This window comes from Gallus gallus, chromosome 5 (assembly GCF_016699485.2).
Source record: "Gallus gallus isolate bGalGal1 chromosome 5, bGalGal1.mat.broiler.GRCg7b, whole genome shotgun sequence".
NCBI lineage: Eukaryota > Metazoa > Chordata > Aves > Galliformes > Phasianidae > Gallus > Gallus gallus.
This window is the reverse complement of record NC_052536.1, coordinates 50258599-50282915: the sequence shown is the minus strand read 5'-3', so window position 1 is coordinate 50282915 and position 24317 is coordinate 50258599. Positions and strand designations below refer to the sequence as shown.

The 24317-nt window shown below is 41.2% G+C and overlaps 1 protein-coding gene across 1 annotated transcript in view; it reads right to left on the bottom strand.

Annotated features, from left to right (window-relative positions):
- KIF26A (kinesin family member 26A) overlaps window positions 1-24317 on the bottom strand; it is a 99988-nt gene that overhangs the window by 30326 nt on the left and 45345 nt on the right. Inside the window, exon 5 of the mRNA XM_421394.8 lies at window positions 17999-18165. Within this exon, the coding sequence (XP_421394.5) occupies window positions 17999-18165 (167 nt within the window). The remainder of the gene's footprint in view (window positions 1-17998; window positions 18166-24317) is intronic.

Here is a 24317-nt window from a genome sequence, read left to right as displayed (position 1 = left end):
AACGGAACACTGAGAGCAGGAGGGCTGCGCCGTCTCTTCCAGCAACACTACTGTTAACATCAAGTGAGTGGCAGTGCAAAGACCCGGCTGTGCCCATGGATCAAAATTACTCACTTGAGTCAGGATTACACAGCTAAAAACAAGAATTACAGATCTCCAGACTTCCCAGCTCAGTGTTCTACACTGCCCAACATGTGAGTTAGAATCCTGGACCCTTTTCTTCATCAACATCAAGAGATGTAGACACCCTGTGTGCTTCTTTCTCCATCTAAAAACACTGCAATATTTAGAAGGAAACAAAGAGTCATGTGATGAAAAGACTCTTGTTCCAAACTCAGAGGGAGCCAGAATCCACCGTCTTGTGAGAAAAAAAGCTGGATTCTTGCCTCTGAGCAAAGAAACAGTTTTTGACTCCTGCTGCACCCTGAGACCAGCATGGTGTCCCATGGTGAAAGAAAACACTGCAAGCACGAGTTTACACAGAACTTCAGGTTTTCAGTGGCAATGAGAACTGATTTAACTGCCTAAACCCCAAAACTCTCCATAATATCTCTTTCAGTATGAAAACATAAGCCTGAAACAGGATGCCAGGCAAACAGTTGCACAACTTCACTGGGGTTGCAGCTGCACACTAAAACCACAATGCCTCCTAAATACACAGCTTTATTGTGCAGAAAAGTCTATCTACCCGTTTGTGCTCTCATTGTGGAACTCAAGACAGTAATTATCCTCCCTCTCCAAGTACCAATTAACAGTTCTGGTTATTATTTAATCATCTTGTTGATTAATATGAAAGGTAGCATTTATTTCCTTGTTTACATGCTATGATCCCTTGTTGAAATGATAAAACCTCCTCAAGAGAATGTCTTCAAAGTGGAATCAAGATATGCATTACATCCTGATGAAATAATTATTCCTTCAGTATATCTGGCTGAAGGAGCTCCTCTGGGAAACATACGTGAAAGAGAACGGGATACAGAGAACAAATTTGCTCAGCAGTTGTTTATTCAAGCACCTAACAAAGTGCTAACCACCAGTAAATGCACCCAAAAAGGCCAAGCTTAAGTAGCACATAAACATAAACAGAAAAATCAGCTTTATTAAAGTATAACATCTCTCAACATCATTCAGTAACACAGCTTTGGACCATTATAAAAAAGCAGGTAGAAGACACAAAACCCACTAACAGCTGTCTTAACTTCCCCAAGACAGACCACCTTTCAAACTGATTTACTCCTAGCAGCATCCAGACTTTATGCACTTTCACAGTTCAAAGTACAGTGCCATATGCTAGCTAAGGCAATTAACTGCTAGAGTGCTGATAACTCCTTTTCCTATGAGTTTGAAGTATCACGATGTGCTGGGAAATTTGGCAAAGGGACTGCAGATGTCCATGTAGGATAACAGGAAACTGAGAAAGCAGAGGAACTGGAGTAGTTGTTCTAGAAAATAATTGGTGCTTTGACAGGCAACAGGCCAACTGCACTAATACTGTTATGTTTAAAAAGTATCTCATCTCAGGTAGCAGCGCACAAAGCTTAATTGTAACCTCTCTGTGTTTACTTGACATCAGAATGAGGTTATTTCTGGAACAGGAATATCACAGACATCTTGCACAAGCAGTATGAAACAGCTTGTTGGGTTGGTTTGTTTTCTTCTCTCTAAAGGGGAAAATGTAAGGAGTTAAGAATTGAGCAATTGGGGAGAACAGAATATAACTGACTCTAGACTTTGAATACGAATGTAAGTAGCTGTCATCCTCAGCTCTTACAAAAAGCATAGTTCTTTAACTGCTACAGAATCCAGCTGGGCAGCAGCCTTCAAATGATGTTCTTGGGGCCCTGGACTGGTCCAGGCAAGGAGAACCACAGAAGGGCTCATCAATCCTTCTGCACTTCTTACAAGACCGGAATATACTTGGTGGTATCCCAGCAAAGTACTCATTAGACCAAAATATAGCCGTGTTGGTTTGGATGCGGGCCCAACCAAATGAAACAAAATCCAACTACACAAAACTCTTCACTTCAGTAAAATTCATGAGAATATGTACTCGGGCTACTTCTGAGATGCACGAAAATACTGGATTTCCCACAGTCCTTATTCAACAGCCCATTACTGAATTTACACCTGAGTTTCCAGTCCTTTTTTTTTCCTCCAGCATTCCTTTCCTCTGGTAGAGGAAGGAAAGGAAGATTCTCTGGTAGAACCTGCCCTGTGACAACAGGGAATGCCAACCTCTAATAAACTGTGCCCTTTTTGTCCACCACGAAAAAGGCTGAAGCTGGGATCACACCCAACCACTTTCTGTAGGTGCTGTGCATATTTCCTATCAATCTGCATCTTTTCCTTAATTTTAATCTCTCAGACAAAGCTCTTAAATTCATCTTCACCGTCGTGGTGAACTGCCTGGTCTTCTACAGTACTTAATACTTCAAAGGGAAAATTATAACTTCCAAAGAATACAGTGCAAAACTTAAGTGTTAGACTAATTTGTTTTTCCGGGTGTTTTCCAATTATTTCTTCACAACTCTGACACTCGCATACTTTCCACCTACCTTTGGTTTTCCCCATTCAACTTCAAGCACTCATCTATGGAGCATTCTTGCAAGGGAAGCTAAGCTCTGCTATTATGCCTCTCTTCCAATTAAAGCTTCAGAGACACATGCATACATTATTTTTACTTCTAGCTGTGAGATCTACTGTCTGCATTTTGCTTAACTCTTTCCATCTCTAATAGAAGATGTCTTTTAAGATGCTCTGGAGAGTTCTTTTCTCATAGCTAGGTGTCATGGTAGAAAATAAAACTAATATATGGCACATGCAGGAGCATTGAAATAGCAAGTGACAAGGGACAGTCTCTAACCTGTTCTTTCCCCTCCAACACAATTTACAGATTACTAGATTTTTCTGTCATGCATGGATGAGACCAGTGAGGAAGAACACAGCCAGATCAATTACAAAATTCTCAGCACCTAGGGAATATGTGTGTGCAGCAATGGCAGCTACAAAGCCAGCCCAGTAAAATAAAATAACACAATTTTTTATTTTATATTCTTTTTATGTAGTTAGCATGACATTTCAGATACTCTATTTTACTGCAAGCTGCTTCTACATTATATTCACTATACATGTTCTGCACATTATAGATGTGAAAGTAAACAGCACAATTTAAATCCCTAAGGAACAGTGTTCCATCTAGGTATAATTTCTCCATGAAACAGAAAACTATAATTTAAGCTTTTATAATGATGCAAAATTACAAAATTCCACAAAGTGTTATCCTAACATTTACTAAGCTTCACAAGGAAAAGTGATGCAAAATATAGTCTGGGACACATACTAGAAATGAGTCAAGTGAGACAGATGCAGGGGACTTAATTTGACAAGGTGGGTTTGCAGACAAACCCACACAAGTCAGATTAAGTTCCACTGATAAAATAATAAAAGAAAACTTCATTTCAGCAGGAGCCATTATGCATTAACATAATTTTAGCATCCTTAGCCAGCCTTATCAGTGTCATTCAGATTGTGAAATTTTTTAGGGTTTTACCAAGCAAGTCATGGCCAAAGAAGTGCATGGTCCAAGTCTCAAATATCCTGAGCTTTGGAGTTTACTTAGAAGTCCACTCAGCAGACCTTGATAGATATCTCACGACTCAACTTTATCCTGATTCTGAACCTTCTGCAAAGCTTGCAAAACTCTGAATGCAGGTTTACCCTGGGTATCAGTCTTTACCCTTAAGAAGGATCCTTCTGAACTTTCTCAGCTCCCAGCCTAACAGTCATTGCACCTCATCACAAAACCCAAACCTTTTCCACTGTGCAAACCAACTCCAAAGGAAGCAGTGGGAAAATCCCAGTCTCTCATTGTATCTGCAGTTCCAGTTATTGTTTCCTTAATTACTCGTCAATACAGACAACAAATAGACGGATGTCCTACAATACACCCTCCAGCATTCTGTCCGAAGCCTTCTGCAAATAACAGAATAAACTTGGTTGGCATTATCACTTTTATTATTGCTACTACTGTTTGATTTGTGGTTCTAAAATTAGAAGGACAGCACAATGTAACAATATACAGTCGCTGCCCAAAACACCATACAAACTCAGAAGTAAGCAAGGTATCAGGTTCCACTAGCACCATTTAATGTGGAAAATAAAACTGGTTCAGAAAGAGCCATTTTTAAACAGCAAGCTGGGAATGTCTAAATCTGTCAGCCAAGGTTTGGGAAGAAAAAAAAGTCACCATCTGTATTTCTGCAATAAATTTTGCCCAAGGCATCTCTTATGAAGTATGAATTACATTCTGAGATTATGTCCTGTTCTTTCCCCTGGAACAACATTACTGGGTTTCTGTGATGCATACTTAGTTTCAGGAGCACGTGCTGACTTTCCTCACTTCAGCATCATTATACATGTACAGCACCAAACCTTTGTTTCCTTAGTCGTTCCAGCAATGCTGTCCAGACACACTGCCAGGAAGAACAATAAGTGTTCCTTATTTCACTGGTTTACCTTCCTCAACAAACAAATAATTTGGATCACAATGCACAGCCTCAAACAATGGCATTTTTATAATGGGTGACGGAAATAAATTTCAATAGAAAAACATAATTCTAAAGCATTCCAAAATGTCAAACACCATCCAATACAGTGGAAATATTACCAAGCCAACATTATAGCATCTTCAACATGAGATTAAGTTCAAGCCCTGCACCTTGCACACAGCTTAAATTCAGGCTTGAATTTCAGCTTCTAGCTTTGAGTGACCTCAATGTTCTCTTACTATCTCTTGTTAAAATCTGAAAGGCAGAAAAAAGTATATATATCAGCTACATTGACATATTAGTAACATTATCCTTACATTTTCCCATGGATGAATTCTACCTAATGTATTTCCATTATATATTTGCCTGAGTTGTTCTTAGAAACTTCAGGGAAAGCAAGTCACAGCCTCCTGAGGCACTCGGTTCTAGCTTTTAACTATTCTTGCTGTTAGAAAATTCACACCTCATGTCTCTCTCATAAATCTGCCTTGCTGTAATTTATGTTCCTTATTCTCCCCCATCTCCCCAGCAGACATGCAGAGGAACTTATTTTCTTCTGCTGCAGCAGCTGTTACCTGTATGAAGACTGTGAGCATCCCTCAGCCTTCTCCTTTCCAGGCAAAAACTTTCCAGGCCCTCCCCCTGCTCTGTTCACATCTTCACCAAGTATGGAATCAAGGCCTGATGGACAGATGCACAATAGCCAAGATACACCCGAATTCAGGCACCTCACAAGAAGTCCAGGCAGAGCCACTCTGTGCCAAACTCAGAAAGACCTCTGGGAGATGACAGGTTAAAATAAACCTGGAGAGTACAGCTGACACCAGAAGAGCTTTCCCATGGTGTACAGACCCAAGAGCTGATACGTTTTCTCAGCCGCACGTTACTACTTATACAGAAGCAGCCAACCAAGCGATTTGCAAACAAGAATCCAAGAAGGAATTCTCACAGCTCTTCTCTGAATTTTTTTCCAAAATTTAAGTAACACCAAAGGGCAGCACTCGCTGACTTTTACAGTCCAACTCTCCCAGAACAGTGGTTTCTGAGGTGACTGCTACAAAATCATTAGGAGTGATGTCAGATCTATATTCTTCTCAGTATGCAGATTTAAGACACTTTTCTGGCCAAGGAAATGTTGCTTCAGCAGCCAGGACCAAGGATCAGGAACTGACTTATTTATACACACACCAGGGTAGCAGCTAGGCACTGCAGCCTGCCACGTACCATTTCCAGCTCCGCTCACTAATGATGTTAAACAAAGTGAGAGCAGTTGCATACGCTGCTGTACTTCTGTGCTCGCTGTTTACAGTTGTGCCATATGACAAACTGCTGAAAACCTGTGTAGGTTAATCTTTATGTAAGCAAGACTGTCAACACCTAATACAGAAATATGCCAGTTTCTGGGTCACACACAACATGGATAGCTCTGTACTGAAAACACAGCTACCTGACTGCCAGCAGTGTTGTCTCGCTCTATTTCATGAACTAACTGAGCTAAAGCAGGCAGAACCACATCAATCTAAGCACACACCTTAGGCAAAAACAGTTGGATTTATTTGCCAGCAAGACACAGACTCTTGAAACAGGTGGAGAAAAACTAAATTTTAGTCTCATTTGTATTCTATGAAGAAAAAGTAATAAAGCCACTTTTAAAACTAAAAAGTAATGGAACAGAAACAGTGGTGCTAACTAGCCATTCATTATTAAAGTAATTACTTTAATAGATCATTTAACATTTTGCTCTGCAATACCAGCTCCCGATATACAGAAGGAAGCCAGCATCAAAATGACTTATCAGGCAATACATTATTTTTGTTACAAAGGATATTGCACTCCATGCTATTCATCAAAAACAATCTGGTATGAAAAGCAAAAACATTCTGCTCATCCAGGCTGCTCCTGGGAAAGAACAGGCACATCTGTGATTCAAAAGGATGGGGGATAAAATGCAGGACATGGCTAACATGGGGAACATCTGAAGCACAGGTGGGGCTGAACTAGGGCCCCCTAATGCAAGATTTTCTCATTTCTGGTCACTTCAACTGTAAAACCTCCATTAACTCTGGGGATGGTTATATTTTTAGGTTACCTTCCTCTATCCCAGCACACTGATTCCACAGACATACCTTTCTCATTACCTTCAACTCCCCCTGCTCCACATATGAGTGCACATTTAGGAAATCCAGAGAGGGTCAGTCCTTCCTTCGCCCAGGTTTTATTTCAGATACTCAGTCAAAGGCTTGACATCTATATTGCCAAGCAAATAACTTCGGGGCGGGGGGAGAGATTCACTTATACCTGGCGTTACAGAGTTAAATGCACTGACAGTACTAAATAATACAGTGGAAATCACCAAAGTCCTATGCCTACCCAATGGGCATTCTTAAACAAAGGAGAGACATGCAAGCTTCTTAAAGCCAGCGTACCTGTGGTTTGTTTAAACATCAGTTCTGAAGCAATACTTCTCAGAGGTATAGCAGGCTGAAGTTGCAGCACCATTTGAAATAGCACTTAGCAGGAAAATGTACAACATGTGTTTTCACATTGTTGCTGATAGAGAAATTTGACTTTTTCTGACTGAAAGATACTAACTTCAAACTTCAGGAGAAACAAGGAACTCCTGAAGTCCAGCTTGAGATTCATTATCAAGGAATATTTTAAACCTTGTCCTGGACTTCAACTAGCTTCCCTAATAACTTTTAGATTAGATTCATTTTACGTTGATTAACTTCCACTGAGTCATTTCCTTATATTCAAAACTCCATAAGGCACTGAAGCAAATGTAAGAGTGATGGGCAGAGAAGTGCTAACTAATGCTGAGAAAGGTACTGGGCTAAGCTCGGAAGTGTCGTGCCAAAAGAATCATTGTAGAATCATCATAGAATTGTTTGAGTTGGAAGAAACATTTAAAGGCCATTTACTCCAACCCCCCTGCACTGAACAGGGACACCCACAGCTCCATCAGGTGCTCAGAGCCCCATCCAGCCTGACCTTGGCTGTCTCCAGGGATGGGACATCCACCACCTCTCTGAGCAACCTGTGCCAGTGCATCACCACTCTTACTGTAAAGATATTTTCCTTATATCCAGTCTAAACCCCCCCCTCTTTTAGTTTGAAACCATTTCCCCTTGTTCTATCAGAATAGATCCTGCTAAAGAGTCTATCCTCTTCTTTCTTACAGCCCCTCTTTAGATACTGAAACACTCTCAGCTCTTCCCAGACCCTTCTCTTCTCCAGGGTGAACAGCCCTAGCTTTTCCAGCCTGTCCTTTCAGGGGAGGTGTTCCATCCTCTGGATCATTTTTGCAGCCCTCCTCCAGACAGGCTCCAACAGGTCCATATCTCGCCTGAACTGAGGACTCCACAATCGGACACAGTACTCCAGGTGAGGTCTCACAGTTCAGAGCAGAGGGGCAGGATCCCCTCCTTCACCCTGCTGGCCGTGCTCATTTTGATGCAGCCCAGGATACAGTTAGCTTTTGGGGCTGCAAGGGCACACTGCTGGCTCATGTCCAGCTTACCATCCACTGTTATCTCCAGGTCCCTTTCAGCAAGGCTGTGCTTTAACCTTTCATTCCCCAGGCTGCATTGATAGTGTGGGATACCACGACCCAGGTGCAAGACCTTGCACTTGGAAATACCCTCCATCACCCAACAGGACGGATGAGGGAGGTTTTGAAATCTTGCAGTTGGTCAAGCTCTGCAATTGTAGTGCTGGTACTTTATTTTGCCTTGACATTTCATTTTTGTTATAAATGATAACGCGAAGCATCTCGTTTTGCCACTAGCACAAGTAAGCAAAGCAGCCAAGCTCAGAACACAGCCAATGTCAGCTGAAAATGCACACACCCTACAAACTGCATACAACACTCAGTAAACTGTGTATCAGAGTGACTGCTAATCACCCACGAGAGCTAGATGCTCTATTATCAGTCTGATTTTACTATTTCAATTGCTAAGTCTGTCATGCCTTAATATAAAGCATTAAAATAGTTAAGTATGTTATTGAAAGAGCCTGGAAGACACCAATAAAGTTGTGAGACAGGTGCAAACTGTCAAATTACAGTCCTGCAGGAAAGTCGCCGTTATCATTTTACCAATGGAATGCCTCATTCCTGCTGCAACAAAACTACCAGTGCAGCTGCCACAGTTGCCAAGCTGAGAAGTCCCATTCAATGGGGTCAGAACAGGCACTGAGGTTCAGGAGCCGAGGAGGCAAAAAAGCAGGCAGAGAGAAAGAGCTGAGGTGGGTGAGGTGGGAGAAGTGCTCCTCTTGACAAGGGGCATGTTCAGATGAACTGCATAAGGAGGTACATGCAGCTATGGATGAATGAGAAAATACAGACAGGGTCATATGAAAAAAAAAAACCCCTAAATTAGAGGATAGAATATTAAATTCAGGAAAGCAGAGGATCAGAGAGAGAAGAAGTATCTGCATGACTCCAGTCAGATCATCTGTAAATGCTTCAGGCTTTTCACTAGTTTATAACTCCTTCCACTGTTCACCATTTACCCCACACACATGCACATTCCATCAATCACTTGTGTCTCTACAAATTCAAACTTTGGCAGCTCTGAAGGCACCAATTCTGTCCTACCATGTATTTGTGAACACATCTGTTTCAAGTTATTCTGCTTTGTTCTTCCTCCTGGGCATCGTGAACATCTCAGAACACAGAGCAAATCCAATACCGCTGTACTGTCTGCACAGAGTCACCTAAAGCAGCTCAGAAAGTCATTTCATCTCCTAAGGAGGCTGCCTCTGGTGCTCCAAAACCTCCTGTATTATCCATCAAGGAACTTTGGGGCTCACAAAAATCAGCCTTTCCCAAGGACAGCCTCACATGAAAAAGAACTTTAAGGCAACTGGTCAGCAGGAAGCACTGTGAGTGTTCTGTTGTGCCTTAACTCAGCTTCTGCTATGAAAGAGTAAAGACCTGGAACATCCTCTCCATCATGATGTATTCACCTCAGTAAATTCATTTTTCCCATTTTTCACTCTCTCTCTTCCTTCTTATATTTCCTGCCATTCTTGCTGGCACCAGGCTACATCCTTACTTTATTTTGCCACCTCCAGCAAAGCTTAACCTGCTCCCACGCCTCCCCTATGGCCCATCCTCCCAAACATTCCCTGACACTGATGCCTTGCACAATCCCTCCTTGGTCTGAATCATGAACACTCGACTTCTAAACTGGGGAGCTTCATTTGCCAAGGCAATGACTCTTACGTGCCCAGTTCTACTTCTTCATCTAGTCAACACAAACCCAGTTTCTCAGCCAAATCACTTCAAGGCTCTCTCAAATGCTCACCATAGGCATTCCACTGCAGATGATCATTCAAAGCCTTTTCAATCTAATCAACCATATTAATCAGCCATATTGTGATCACAAATCTGCTGACCGCTGGGACATTCTTCACACTTTCAGTACTGATCAACTCAGAAGTGCCAATGTCCAAAACTCTACTGTTCCCTTTCTTCTCAACTACTTTGGCTTCTTTACCTCTTCTTTTTGCTGAACCATAGCTCCATGTCCCCAGCTGTCTTCCCCATCAGTCTCACAGTCTTCACAGATGAGTTCTTCATAGCAGGGAACCTGGCTTAATTTACATAGTGCTTTATCAGCATATGGTATGATGCAGTATTAGTAATGATACCAGTAATGATGTCTTGCTCTTAAACACACTGCTCTGACAGTCATGTCTGTCTGCACAAACAAAGCCTACTAAATTCAGTCTTATCTTCTCATTTATCCTCCTTATCCGTGAAAGCTAAACAGGATATACCTAAGGCATACACTATTTCATTTGTCCTTAATTATAGGCACTATTATGCTGCCACAGCAACTAGGAAAGCTTAAGCTGCCCGAAGGTGATACAAGATACTACACAATGCTACACACCCTGCCGCATCTCCTGCCCCTGCATAGCACTGGGCTATATGCAGGTCACATTTACACACCAGGGACTGCTAGCAACCGCATTCCAGCAGTCGTGGCATGACACCAGCAGGACAAGGCAAGCCCTCTGGTGTCACTCACTCCATCTCCATCTGCACATCTGCATGAGGGCTTCCTAGAATCATACAATCATTAAGGATGGAAAAGATCTCTAAGATCATCTAGTCCAACTATTCATCTACCACCAATATTTCTTACTAAACCATGCCCCTAAGTATCATATCCGCATGTTTCTTGAACACCTCCAGGAACAGTGACACCACTGCCCCCCTGGGCAGCCTGTGCCAGAGCCTGACCACTCTCCCTGAGAGTAAGTTTTCCTAATATCCAACCTGAAACCACACAGCACGGAAAAGGCATCTGGGAAGGTTTCACACTTCCAATACCTTGTGGTGGGGCAACACTCTGCAGAGACCAGGCTGCTCCAGCCCACCAGATTCTGAGGAAAGATTCATTGAGGAAAACATGGGAATTACACGTTTGGCACCCCCTGAAACATCTGGATGCTTCAGCCATCAGATTGCGCAGCCACCATTCCCAACTGGCTTCCAACAATGACTGGATGGTAGCAAGAGGAAGTGGGGCACTGTGGGGATTTAATGAAGAAGGGCTGATGCTCTGAGTGGCTGCTGAGCTGCATTAATGTCAGTCAGTTGCTGTGTCCCTGGAAGAGCCTCAGAGCTCCCACGATACTGCCACAGCCTCACAAAGAGGAGACAAACCATACACAGCAATTTGGCTACCTCAGTCAACAAGGCCAGGAAAGCCTTGTTGACTTGACTTGAAGGTGGGAAGGATCCTACCTTCCCAGGTAAATTAATTCAAATTTAATTTTCTGACACTTCAACATACAATTTCTTGGATGTGGACAATCCTTAATGAGGACAAAACTGACTCTGCTTCTTCCTCTGACTTGTGATTCACCAAAAATTTACTATAGTTACCCATAATCATCAGAAGCACTTCTGTTGCAGCATCACAAACTGGCCTGGCTGCCACATTTCAGCACTAAAAGGTCTGGCTCAGGATCCAACGCATCACATGTTTTCTTCACCTTCTGGTGAACTACTACTTACTTGTAACCCAGTTATCTACTTTAACTGTCAAAGAGATTTAAATTGTGCCAGCTCTGCACAAAGCCAGGATACCAGCACATCCCAGCAGGGTACAGGGCAAAAGTTTACAGCTATTAAATACAGGGAATTGGTGAACTACATTATGAGCTTAGCAGAAATATAATTCTTGCTTTTAGAAGGACAGAGAATGGCAGGATGAAGTGATTTAGCTGGAAACATCTTAAACATGGCAAGTTAAAAAAAGAAGTATGTCTCTTTTTTTTTGGTTCTTTTTTTTCCCCCTGTATTAAATTCTGAAAGTACTGACAGACATGGAATAATCAGGTTTAACAGGTTAGCAGTAATATATGCCTCAAGTGTTCCTAATACATCATAATCTTCTTTCACAGAATTTGCATCACTGTCAAACCCAACTACTGATTTTCGGTTGATGCTTTTAACGTGTTTCTATGGTTACTTTCCAAGGTCGCATCACAGACGCCTGAACAGCAGTTCAGACAGACAAAAGGCATTTTGCATCCTTCACTGTATTAAATAATTTATGAAAGTTAAGGCATCCTCATGGAAAAAAAAAAAGGAAATCATGAAAGAATGGTTCTGAGGTTATTTTCTCAGCAACAGTTTGAAGCACAGTAAAATCAATATCTCTTCAAAAGCCTTCAAGAGGTAGACTATTTGACTAATGTTCCACACAGTACGAAACGCTAAGGAACACATTCTAAGTTTAGATCTATATGCACAAGCCTACATGAACTGCATGAGTGAATCTTAAAGCAGAACATGTAGACATCTAATTTGCTACTGTCAGCTTCATCTTTTAAATCAGGCAGCAGCTATTGTCTCCGTAAGTATCCTGAATTTTAAAAATGCAAAAATAAAACTGAAAAAGTGAAGTAAAAACAGTAATGACAGCCTTTATTGTTTCCATCATTTCTCATTCAAAGCCATGCAGATTTCATCTGTCCCCGAAACATTACAAATTTTGACTAGCGTAATGAAAGCGTGTACACAAAATATCTGAATCCTCTGCCTACCGCTACACCAGATCAGAGTTTATTGGAACTAATTGAAGTGTCTGAAGCTTGGAACAAAAACACATTAGTCATTTAGTGGTTGTGCTAATATTGCTGTGCCTTTCCTGCAGTTTCATTAGATACAGACTGCTTCAATACCCTAATCATATGCTCAGTCACAGCACAATCAGTACACAGAGTACTGACAAGCTGTCCCACCATGCCTAGTGCTGATAAGGTGTCTGCTCTATGACTAACCTCAATTACTGACTATATTTTATGGTCAATCTAATGACCAAATGCTTATCAGTGAACCATCAGGTGCCTGTAATAGGATAGTGACCCTTAGTTTATATGTACCATTACTGCTCATTAGTGAATAATTAGATTCTGTAATCCACAACTCACAGGCATTACAATATGATGGAATATCCTGAATCCAGGAAAAGACTATGCTTATTTTAACTCATGAGATGTTCAATTGCATTACTCAGAGATTGTATGTTATGTCTTGCTAAGAAAGCTGCTTGTAAAAAGCATATCGCATAATGTTTTATGTCATGTCTAAATTGACGCAGCTTTCCTAAACATGCAGAAATACGATGAGTGGAAAGATAATGGGTGTGATTCACCATTGTGATTCTCCAGATTTATTAACTTAACTGATTTTAATCTAGTGAAGCCCAGCAACACTGCAAATAATTTAGAGACCTAGAAACCAGGGAGTGCACAGTGAGTGCTGTGTTTGGAAGAGTAATTCATCACTGCTTCAAAGGCACTGGTCTCACAGCAGCAAGTGCAACCCTGTGCCCAAACCAGCCTGAAAAGTCACAAAAACAATCCACTGTCAAAGAATAGTAATATTTAAGATGCAATACAGCTTGTTTTCTGTTTAATCTTGCTCAGGGTCAGGTGGCTTTATACATAGTTTCCTCCAAACAGCTTTGATTCCTCTTAGCCGCCCCATCACTGCTCGAACCCCCGGCTGTGGATACCAAGGCCAGAAACTCAAAAGAACAAAACTTCAGGTGATGGTACAGGCAGCACTGTTATGACTGCCACCAACACGAAAAAAAAAAATCACACATTAACAGCAATGGTTTCATTCTCAGGGGGCCTTCATTTTTCTCTCAAGGGAGTGGTATTTTCTTTTTAGACAATTAACCTCTTCCCAAGTTCATTCTCCTCCTCCTCGCTGTCTTTCTGCCTACTCTTGGATACAACACCTCCACCCTTCCCCAGGTGTCCGGCTGACAAAATCTAACAGCTTATTACAGCTTTCCACCAAAAATCAGTCAATATTTGCTTAGTTGAAAGCATAAGAGAATTCAGCTCACAGAAGGGTCCTACAACTTTCTCACATACTTTCACTCGGTAATTTCAAGTTTGTTCAGGTTGCTTATACAAAAAAAAAAAAAAAGAAGAAAAAGAAAAGAAAAGGGCTCTGGAAACACATACAAAGTATGGAGTACTACAGCAAGGCATGGCTCAGTCCACACCAACGGGCAAAGCCCACTTGCATTTTTCTTAAACCTGAGGAATGCCTACTTAAAACTTCACCTGCACTGTAAGGGTCAACTGGGAGCCTCTTCACAGCCACCAGTGCTGATGAGCTGCACATTTTACTCCAGCATTCTTATTCTGACAGTGACCTACTGAGAAACTGCATTTTCTGCTAAATCCTCCAGCCCTTCAGTAACACGACCACTGAGTAATGTCTGGCAATTTGCTTGTGTGGCACAGTCAGCTGTTAATCAAAGCTTTTTCTTCTTCTTCTATGACAGCTCAGAGTGAGGGAAAAAGCTTAAAACTGATTTAATTTCTTAATACACTTCTGTCTGCTAGTTCTAATATTTGGCTTTGATTTTAAATACTGAGCACTTCCACACTAGACTCTACATTTCTAGGCAATGAATGAAAAGTTTTTCTTTTTTCTTTATTTTGAAAAGCAGAGCACAATTAAGCTTAAGGAAAATAAATATGACATTCAAATGAAAAAGAGCTCTGAATGAATACATGAACTTGGGCTGCATATATGCTTAACAAAATCAATGCATTCACTGCAAAGACCATCTTAAAGATATTCATTTTAACCCCATGTACCTCTTATCACCAGGTAAAGACTCTGCTGCAGCTATTAGTTTTTTCCACATGAGGATATGAATATTGCTGCACTGTGTTCTGAATTCGTGACCTTACAAATTATGACTGTCATTGAGGAACAAACTGGAGTAAAAAAACAAACAAGTAAGCCAAAAACGTTGCACAGACTTGACTTCACAGGTACAAGCCAGCCCACAAGCAAGTCAAAGGGTACCATTTCAGTGAATAGAGATTCTGGTTTTAATTTGAAAGACATTTATGTGCTGCCAGCAAACCATGCCACAACCCAAAAGCTAATTGTGCTCAGACCTGTACAAACACAGTTAATGCTGCTTCATGAAGAACACGACTGGAAGCCTTTATTCATGATCTACTGTTGCCACTGCTAAGTAAATCACAGACACAGTTTCCACAAGCAACCTACAAAGGCTTTGTCTTCTGAAGTACCTAACCCTGCACCCTCATACGCTGGAAGTTAATATACATGCATATTTTTGCCTAGCTACTTTATTTCTATGACAAAACAGCCCTCTTCCCAAGGAAAAGGCCCATCCACAGCCACTTTTTAAAAAAGGACTCCTGTAAAGATGGAAATAGAAAGATGAGAGGAACATTTTGGGAAAAAAAAGATTGTGTGTAAAATGTTCAATTTATTAAACGTATTTATTCCAGAAGCAAGTAAGGGAAAAAATGTTCCAGACTCTGCATAGCTCAAATAACAGACTGGCCCTGCTATTAAGTTTACAGTTTAAGTGGTTGCAGAGAGAAAGATCATAAGGAAATAATCAGAAAATATGATGAATAGGGACTGTAGCATGTTGTGTGCTATGACTCCTCTCTCAAGGTGCTTGCTGAGAGAGGCTTAGCTGAATGAGAGATGAAGGACAGAGAAGGTGCTGCTACAAAGGATCCAAGGCAGAGATGACCTTCTATCACTTGGTCAAAGTTGGATGGTGCAAAGGGACAAAGACATAGGGGTGGAAAGGTTAGAACAAACAATCGTGATACCCCACCACAACTGAAGAAAAACTGCTGCAACTGGTAATTCTAATACTTCTGCTCCCAGAATAAGCTCCTTCTACACCAGTTTCTGCCAGTACCTCTCTCTCATCCCTGAAGACTTCCTCTTCTTCCTCCCAAGGGCTACATACTTCAGCAATGAGAGGAGGGGACAGCACTGAAAGTTTGATCCACAGGTTCTCAGGGCAAGACATATTAGAAGCAAAGGAGGAGCAGTGGGAGAGGGAGATTAATGCTGATGGGGATGGATCTGCCTGGCCAGGATTAGGCAATAGTATCCACCTGAGGACTTGTTCAATGCATATATGACTGCCAGGCATGAAATCAGAACTCCCTCTCCTCCTACCTTCATATGACAGTCTGAATTTCCATCTGTATGTTCAATCACAGCTGTAACTGAACTTGCTTCCTGAATGCTTGCTTTTAGGGATCAAAAAAAAAAAAAAAAACCTCTTAAGAGGGACTCTGAGAATACTGAGAAATGAATGCTGAAATGCATTTATCGGCAATGTGATAAAAGATAATGAAAATACTAATTCAGAAAACGGTTAAAAGAAACAAGTGCTTTGTGGGAAAAAGAAAATTAAAAAAAAAAAAATCAAACCATCCCGATTATTTGGTTAAAAAAAACCAAGAATTCTGATCAGAGAAAATGCATAGGGAATAAGCAAGGTACTAATGGATCTTAAAACATTCCAGCTAGCACATGGCTGCTAAAGCTATAAAACTGTGATTCACTCAGGGCAAAGACAGATTCATGTGAAGCAATTAGGGCCTGATCCAACACACAGTGATGTCATTTTCAGTCTTGTTTCAAGACTGAGGACTTCACGAATCTTTCAATCAAGCCAACGACAATCATTAGCAAGGACCTGTCTCTTTACAATAAAACCAGAACTGTGTTTTGCTGACCAGAGACAGAAGCATCACTGGGAGGAAAAGGTTTGGGATCTTTTTTTCAGATTATTAGGCACTGATTTCTTTCTCTCGCTTCTAAATGGGTTATTTTATTTTCTGGATTCTCCAATGAAAGCATAGAGCCTAATCTACTCAAGTAGATTGAATCAGATTGTTCATACCCCAAAGTACTACAATAAAAGTTGTGCAACAGGCCACTCTAGGCATTATGGAAAGGATTCACCTGTCTTTATTTAGGTAACTAAAAAGTTTGAGCTTTTCCCCTCACTTTCCTCTCCACTTACACCAACTTCAAATAACTATCTTAAAACAAAACACATTATCCTCTGTCAGCAACATTTCTCTGTGTTGACTTTAAACCTGCAGCACAGACCCACAACATGAGCTTCGACACACGACACTTATCATAGACCTTCCCCTACCTCTCACATAGAGAGGCATGGTGGTACACAGGTACCTGATGCTTCAGACTCATCATACCACATTCATCTGCCCAAGTGCTGTTTTCTCAAGAGCTCTTTTTGACTTTAGATTACAATTTAAAATTCATTTTTTCAAATGTTGCAAAAAATAATTAAGGGAAAGGAAACAATGCAATTTCTACAAGAATAAGAAGGATCCTCAATGCATAAATTTTACTTTAATGTCACTCACAGACATACGTTTCTTCAATTTTGTCTCAAAACATGTTCAGTTCTGAATTTAAAAAGGAGTTTGGAATGCAAGTACAAAGCCCTGAATCTTGTTGTTTTAAATACCATCTGCTTGACAGCGTATTGCATTTAGTCAACAGTGCTAATTACAACAAACGTTTTACAAACAAAACTAACAGTTTATTTTCATTATAAGTCCCAAGAACAGGGAAAAAAGAAGATTGTTCTACGCCAGTGCTATAAAACTGTTTTAACTGTTGTTACCAACAAGGGGAAAAAACAAACAAACAAACAAAAAACTTATATATGTACGTGTAGCCACACTGCCGAGTAAATAAATAAATAAAAACCTCTTTTAGTTTTGATTCAAGTGTAAAAACTTCGTTACTTCAGCTTCTGCTCCAAGGAAAGCTACTGAAAACCAGATCTGCTACAGGTAGAAATGCCTATTAAGGACTAGATAAAGACCAACAGGCATGTGATTGGGTTTTCGTCAACTAAGGTTCCTGCTCAAGTCTGCAGAGAGAGAAATGGGATGTCAGTGTCACATCCCTGCTCCCCAGTGGCAGTGGAAAGCCACAGGTGACCAACTTTACCTCTCAGCAACCAGCACCAAGCACTTCACCTTCTACCTAACAAAAAGGTCTCAAGAACATTTCTCAACCATTTGAAAATCCACAAGTAGTTAAAGAAAACAGAAAGGTGACAAACCTGATGAAGAATGAAGCTGCGGCCGAGGCACCTGCTGAGACCCCAGCTGGAGCCACCAAGCTCTGGGAAGCTGCTGAGCCACTGGGTCCTGTGGGGTCGGAATTGTTCTGCCCTGAGCTGACCTGGACACTGGGACCATCCCAGACACTTTCTGGTGCTGTTTCTGCCTGAAAAAGAAACAAAAGGAAATATATAGGTTAATACTCTTGCTGAATGGCCAAGACGGGGAACAGTTACATGCAGCATTTCCAAAGGGTGCGAGGATGAACATGAAGACGAGCTGAGGAGTGATACAGCTGGACAAGCGTACCACAGAAGGTCCTGCAAGAGAGAAGGTAAAAGCCATGACTGCAGCAGACAAGTAGAAAAACACAGAGACCTTTTGTGATGGGTAATGCACAGTTAAATAGTTTGACAGGCATGAAGAAATGGAAAACGATAAGCAGAACCCTTTTGTTTTACAGTGTTATTTGGGAGCTGGCAGAACTGTTTATCTGGTTCAGTTATAACTGTCAGAAATTATTTCTCAGTGGCACATCATCTACAAGACCTATCTGTTTAAGAGGAACCAACCAAGGAGTCACATTTGTAACAAGTTTCCACAAGAGTAATTCCAGGAACTAAATAAAACAAAAAATATATATATTGATTTTCTTAGAATGTGTGTACAGCCCTGCTTTTCTGCATTATCCATCTTAGCTGCACAAGGACATGGCATTTTTGTCTCCTACAAACAGTTCCAGCGGAAGAAGAAGAGGAGCTGCATCTTCTTCGGCATAATGCATCCGCAACATCTGAGATTGAGCTTGGAGGGAGGTGGTTGTTCTGGAATTTTGACAAAATGACAGACATTGGTATTGTGAAGCTGTGTCATGTCATTACATCCTCCCCAGGCAATTAACTCTTTCAGAACCAAGTTCAGTTAAGTCCCACAGTCAAACACTCATGGAGAGTGCTGGGAAGGACTCCTTTTAGGAAGAACCTGTTCTCTGTCTAGGAGTACTGAAGATTAATTAAAGAAGACACCACAATAAATATTTGTCAAAAGAGGTAATTGCTTCACATATGATAATATATGATATTTCTGACATCTGAAACGCTACTTTGACATTTCCAACTAATTAGCTAAAATAAATTCCAGAAAAGGAGACAGTCTTGTAATGAAGCACAAATGCAATTAAGTACTTCCTGGGATGCCACCAAATTTTAAATTTTGTGCTGCTGTAGATCATGCTTTACAACTACAGATATACAAACACGGTAATAGGGCTCTCCCAGCTACATACAAACAATAAGCTTTCTCATACACTGAAAAAACAGAGTTGCTCTCATATGAACGGAGGCAACTCTGCCAACCTCGCAGTGCTTGGCTGAGTGTCTGGAGGTTCATTTGGACTGATTCCCATAGGTTCTGTCTGCTGAATTCCCAGTTCCCAGAAAAGTCAACAAGAAGGAAGTGCATTCAGCTCTGCAGAATGTCTGCACTTCAAAGGCTTATGTTGTTATCATAACAGGAGAGGTGACAAATGCTTCACCTTACAATGCCCCAACAAAAAATCCTTTTATAGACCAGACTTCAGAGATCTGAGGCTGAGACAGAGGAATATTCAAACAAATTAACTTAATCGTAGTGAAGTTACTTGTGCCGAAAGCCTATCTTGAAGATTTAAATAACCTTTTACAAAAATCCTTCACTTTGTAACACACGTGTCCCAGAAGATTAGACTTCTTCACAATGCAGGAGACCAAGCACTGCTAGAGGTCAAGAATGACAATGGTACACCAGCAACGCACCCAGAAAATGAAGTCTGTCCACACCAGCCATGAGCTACTGACATTGAACCATCACACATGGACAGCCAAGAAACGAGATGACTGGAAAAGGATGAAATCTGCTCACGTGGTTAGCTGCCTAAAACTATACAATGGAGTAAAGAGAACTGTGAGGTGGTGGGTGAAGCAGGTACCTGAGTATGAACAAATTGAAAGGAAAAGAGTACAGTCTTGATCTATGCCAGCCATGGAAAGTATGTGACACCCAGGGAAAAATATGCAGACTGGGAAAGATCCAAATGTGCTATCTTCTGAGTTACCTGAACTGATGCAAAATGCTACTAATGAGAAGAGCTTACTGAGTGCTTAGCAATTTATGGATTAGGAAATATACACCAGATGCATGGTAAGAGAGAGTAACCAAAAGAAGAACGCATGATACAACACCACAGAAACAATCAAATGCCAATGAAGAAAAGGTGGACTTAGGATCTTCGACCTAAGCTGCTGCATCAGCTATAACACCAAGCTGCCCTGTGTGGTTACTGGCACACAGCACCACACTTCACCCTAGGCTTCACCTAATTAAGCAATTTGAGTGATGAAAGTAGAGTTACACAGCGAAGTGATGAAGCAAGGTGGAGCAAGACCGGTTCCTGGAGAGAAGGGATGAGAAACTCCAGAGCTGGTACACTGAGGGACTGGCATGCTCAGAGGCCAGCACGAGAGGGAAGGAAACCCCACCAGCAGCCACTCCTAGCATTAGTGTTTGAATATTCCCTTATGTTCTGCCAGGAAGACAACCACAACGCTCCATCACGTGCACTGTCTCAGATTAAAAATTGCAGGGTAAAGCTGAATTCCCAAAATGCACGCATATTTTTCCATTCACTTTTAACAGGACGACATTAGACAGAGGATTCTGAAACAAAGAAATCACATTTAAGCAAAATATTGAAAAAAGAATACTGAAAAAGCAACGCGTTTCTAACCTATAATACTTCAACGTAATGCATAATCTAAAGCTGAAGATAAAAAAAAAATCTGTATTTATCAGAAAACTTTGCGAAATTTTACAGGAAAGCATGCCAGATTTATAAGAACTGACTGGAATCCGTTAACCAGATCAGGTTTTGCTTCTTTGTAAGCACTCATCTTTTGACAGGTCAATTCCCATAAAAGTAATTCACGTTTAACAAAAACATGAGCAACAGATAACACACGCAGTTTCTTCACCACTTTTTCATTTCTATGAGAACTTAAAAGCCTACATTTCTAAAAGAGACCAATGACTGTGGACATATCAGGCACCTAACTCAAAACATCCAAATCTGAACTCATTTTTCAGATAGCAGATGGTTTATACTTTACAAATACCCGTTTCCTAGCCAACATATCTAAGTTGGATGATAGAATCATAGGACAGCCCAGGATGCCGGTAAATTGCCATTCCCAGAATTACTACACACTTTTAAAAACTCAAAGTGCAATTTCTGGGTAAATTTGACAGTATTTTTCCTCAGTTCTTTGCATGAAATTTAAATGGAATGAGGACAGTGGGAAACCATAAACTCTTGTAGAGGAAAAAAAAGTGAAATAAGATAAGCAAGATAAATTCATCAGCAGCCTAGCGCAGAAGACAATCCATACCTTTTTCATTAAGTCTTCAATTTACTCAATTAGCATCCTTAAACACTGCAGGAAGACTGATGTTAATTCTTACCAAGATGCTGTGAAAAAAAGCCAAATAAGCTCTTCCAAGTTTAGGATTAATTTCAAGGACTGTTTGCACTATATAAAGTGAAAGCATTTTCCAGCACAATCATTTTCACCTCACAAGGATACATCTCAGCTGTTGAGGAGAACAGGGCCAATCTTCCTACAGGCAGATCCAGTATCCCTAGCTAAAGCAACGTTTCAGCACAGATAGATAAATCAGGAACACACATTAGCTTTCCAAAAGGAAGAGGGCTACGTAGTCAAACATTGATGACCATGTTCTCATTTTGCCCTTTTTCGCCTCTGTGCACCACATGTGCATTGTCCGCATGTTTGGTGGAAATCAGGCAAGCAGCCCATTGGGACCAAACAGGCACGCACCTGCCCAAGGGGATGTGCCCTGAGGCATCTCCAGGCTGCAATCATCCTCTTAGATTTAGGTTCCTGAATCCTGCCAGTTCTTCTGGAAAATGGAATATCCGAGGCTGGCCCACCTCAGCACAGAGGGACCAGCAAAGAAAAGAGAAGATGGATCACGGGGAAGAAATGAAAACAGACTACCTGAGGACAACAGCAAACCAAGGAGGACTTCTAAGTTTTACAAGAAACAGGTCCATGGGTACATCCCTCCTTGCAGTCACACACTAAGACTACTACCAGTTCAAGAAAATCCAGTTCAGGTATGAGGAAATTCTTCAGGTCCAAGTCATTTGCCCTGAGGCAGGAAAACTAAACAGAGATTACGGACGGGACTCTCCTGCACACTCCTGCTTCAGACTGCGTCGCCTACAGATGCTGAAGGGTACAACTAAGATAAGTGGGCTTTGCTTTTAATTTAAGCATGAGAATTACCTCATGCCTCACCCTCATCTCAGTCCATTCTCTTCTGGGGGCTACATATGGAAAGTATTTCTCTAAAGGAACAGAAGCAACTCTGCAAAGTTTTTTTTTTTTAAGCACAGAAGTCTGCACTTCTGTGACTCCAGCATGTGGCTGAAAGGGAACCGTGCTTCTCTGTTTACTACATTCTCATAAATCACTCATGACCAAGCACAGAAATCACAAACTTGTCACTATAAAGTGTTGCTGAATATTTTAAATGTCACAGGCCTCCATCCAGAGATTAATGCGTTGGGTTTTTTTTGTTGTTTTGTTTTTTAATTTTCTAAGAAAAATCTGGAGGTGATAAAAACCATTAACTCTCTGGAAAACAGCCAATCCTCCAAAGGAAGGATTTCCAAAACTGCTCTATAGTGCTGATTTCCTTTACTTTCTCTCTGAAGCCATACAGGGACTGGTGCCAGTAAGAGCACAGCAAATGCAAGGGCTGAAAACGTCACACCAGGTGTTTTGCAGGTCTGAGCGCATCAGGGACAAAAGGGCTTTGGTTTGGGTTCCCAGTGCCCATCCTGAGGACGTGGGAGCAGCGCTGGATGTGCTGCATTTTGGCTGGCAGCATCCACACGTACAACCAAGGCTGACAGAGCCACAACAAACAACTGTAGCACAGGTTGCTCCCAGTCCAAGTTCCTGAAAGCTCAGGGTGAGGACAGAGAGACACAGAGGTGACCTGACATCCTCAGGCTGCAGAGATGTGCTGGGTATGGCAAGGGCATCCCCTGTCCCATCCCCAGTTCCCAGCACACAGGTTCCCTGCTGTGACCAGATGGCAGGAAACATCTGTCCATGTTTAAACAAGTCAGACTTGTCTAAAATCACACTATAGAGAAGCTGGACACAGATTAAATTTCCAGGTACATAGTATGCTGTCAAGTCATTACCATCTAAAGGACAATTACAACCCCAGCAAACTCTTAACAAGTTTGAAGTACACAGCCAAAAGTTAAGCAGAAATGTTTTCAATTTTCTGAGTATTTCCATTCTCTGGACATTGACCTTTGTCCACAGATTCAAAGAAAACCAAGATAGGTGCTGCCACTTCACTTCTGCAACTTGTGCAGAACACAAGCCTGTTGACGGGCAAGAAGAAAACGGGAATATAAAAATCTACACAGAGGAAAAATGGATCAATCCTTGAACAGCACTACGATGGTAAAAGAAAACAAGAAGGCTAAGGAGAACTGTAGAAGAAAGTAATCAGATTCAACATCTAAATGTGAGTATTAAGGACAAACTCACGAAAGTGGGAAGGAAGAAGAATTACAGAAACATCACCATGTATCTGGTAGACACCTGTGTAATCAAAACTCAATATATTATCTTTCCAAAAACTGGTCCCATAGTGAATGCATTCAGCAGGACTTCACTAGTGAACTGCAGCTGAAGCTCTAGCAACATCAACCCTGCTGCTCTACCAGGACTGTTCTTTTTCCCACCACCAAGCTGTTTCTGCCCCTTTCTGACTTGCAGGCCAAAAGGCAGAATTTAAGCATTTGTTTTAACTTGTTATTTTTCCACTTCTGGCCTACAACATCACAGCAAATTGAACTGTAAAAACTGTTTGACCTAATGATTTTGCAGTCTATTAAGGCTATTGTTTGTATATAACAATATAATAATTCCCCCCTAAATGTTTTATACCAAAGTTCTATGACCTACTAACTGGAGGAAACATGACATAAATCTCCACCTGGGTAATGCCTACACTATAAACCCTCCTACTCCCCAAGCATATGCCTCCCATGTGAAATGTCTATGTCATGCTAGTCAACCTGAGAGGGAAAGTTAGCCATGCAGTTTCATTTCAACTGAACGTATACATGTTCTGGACAAACTATACTACCTTTTGATAATGTTTCTGTTGGGGCTCACTTTAAAATAACTAGGGTAGTTTACAACCACAATACACTACTGTCGTTGTTTCATA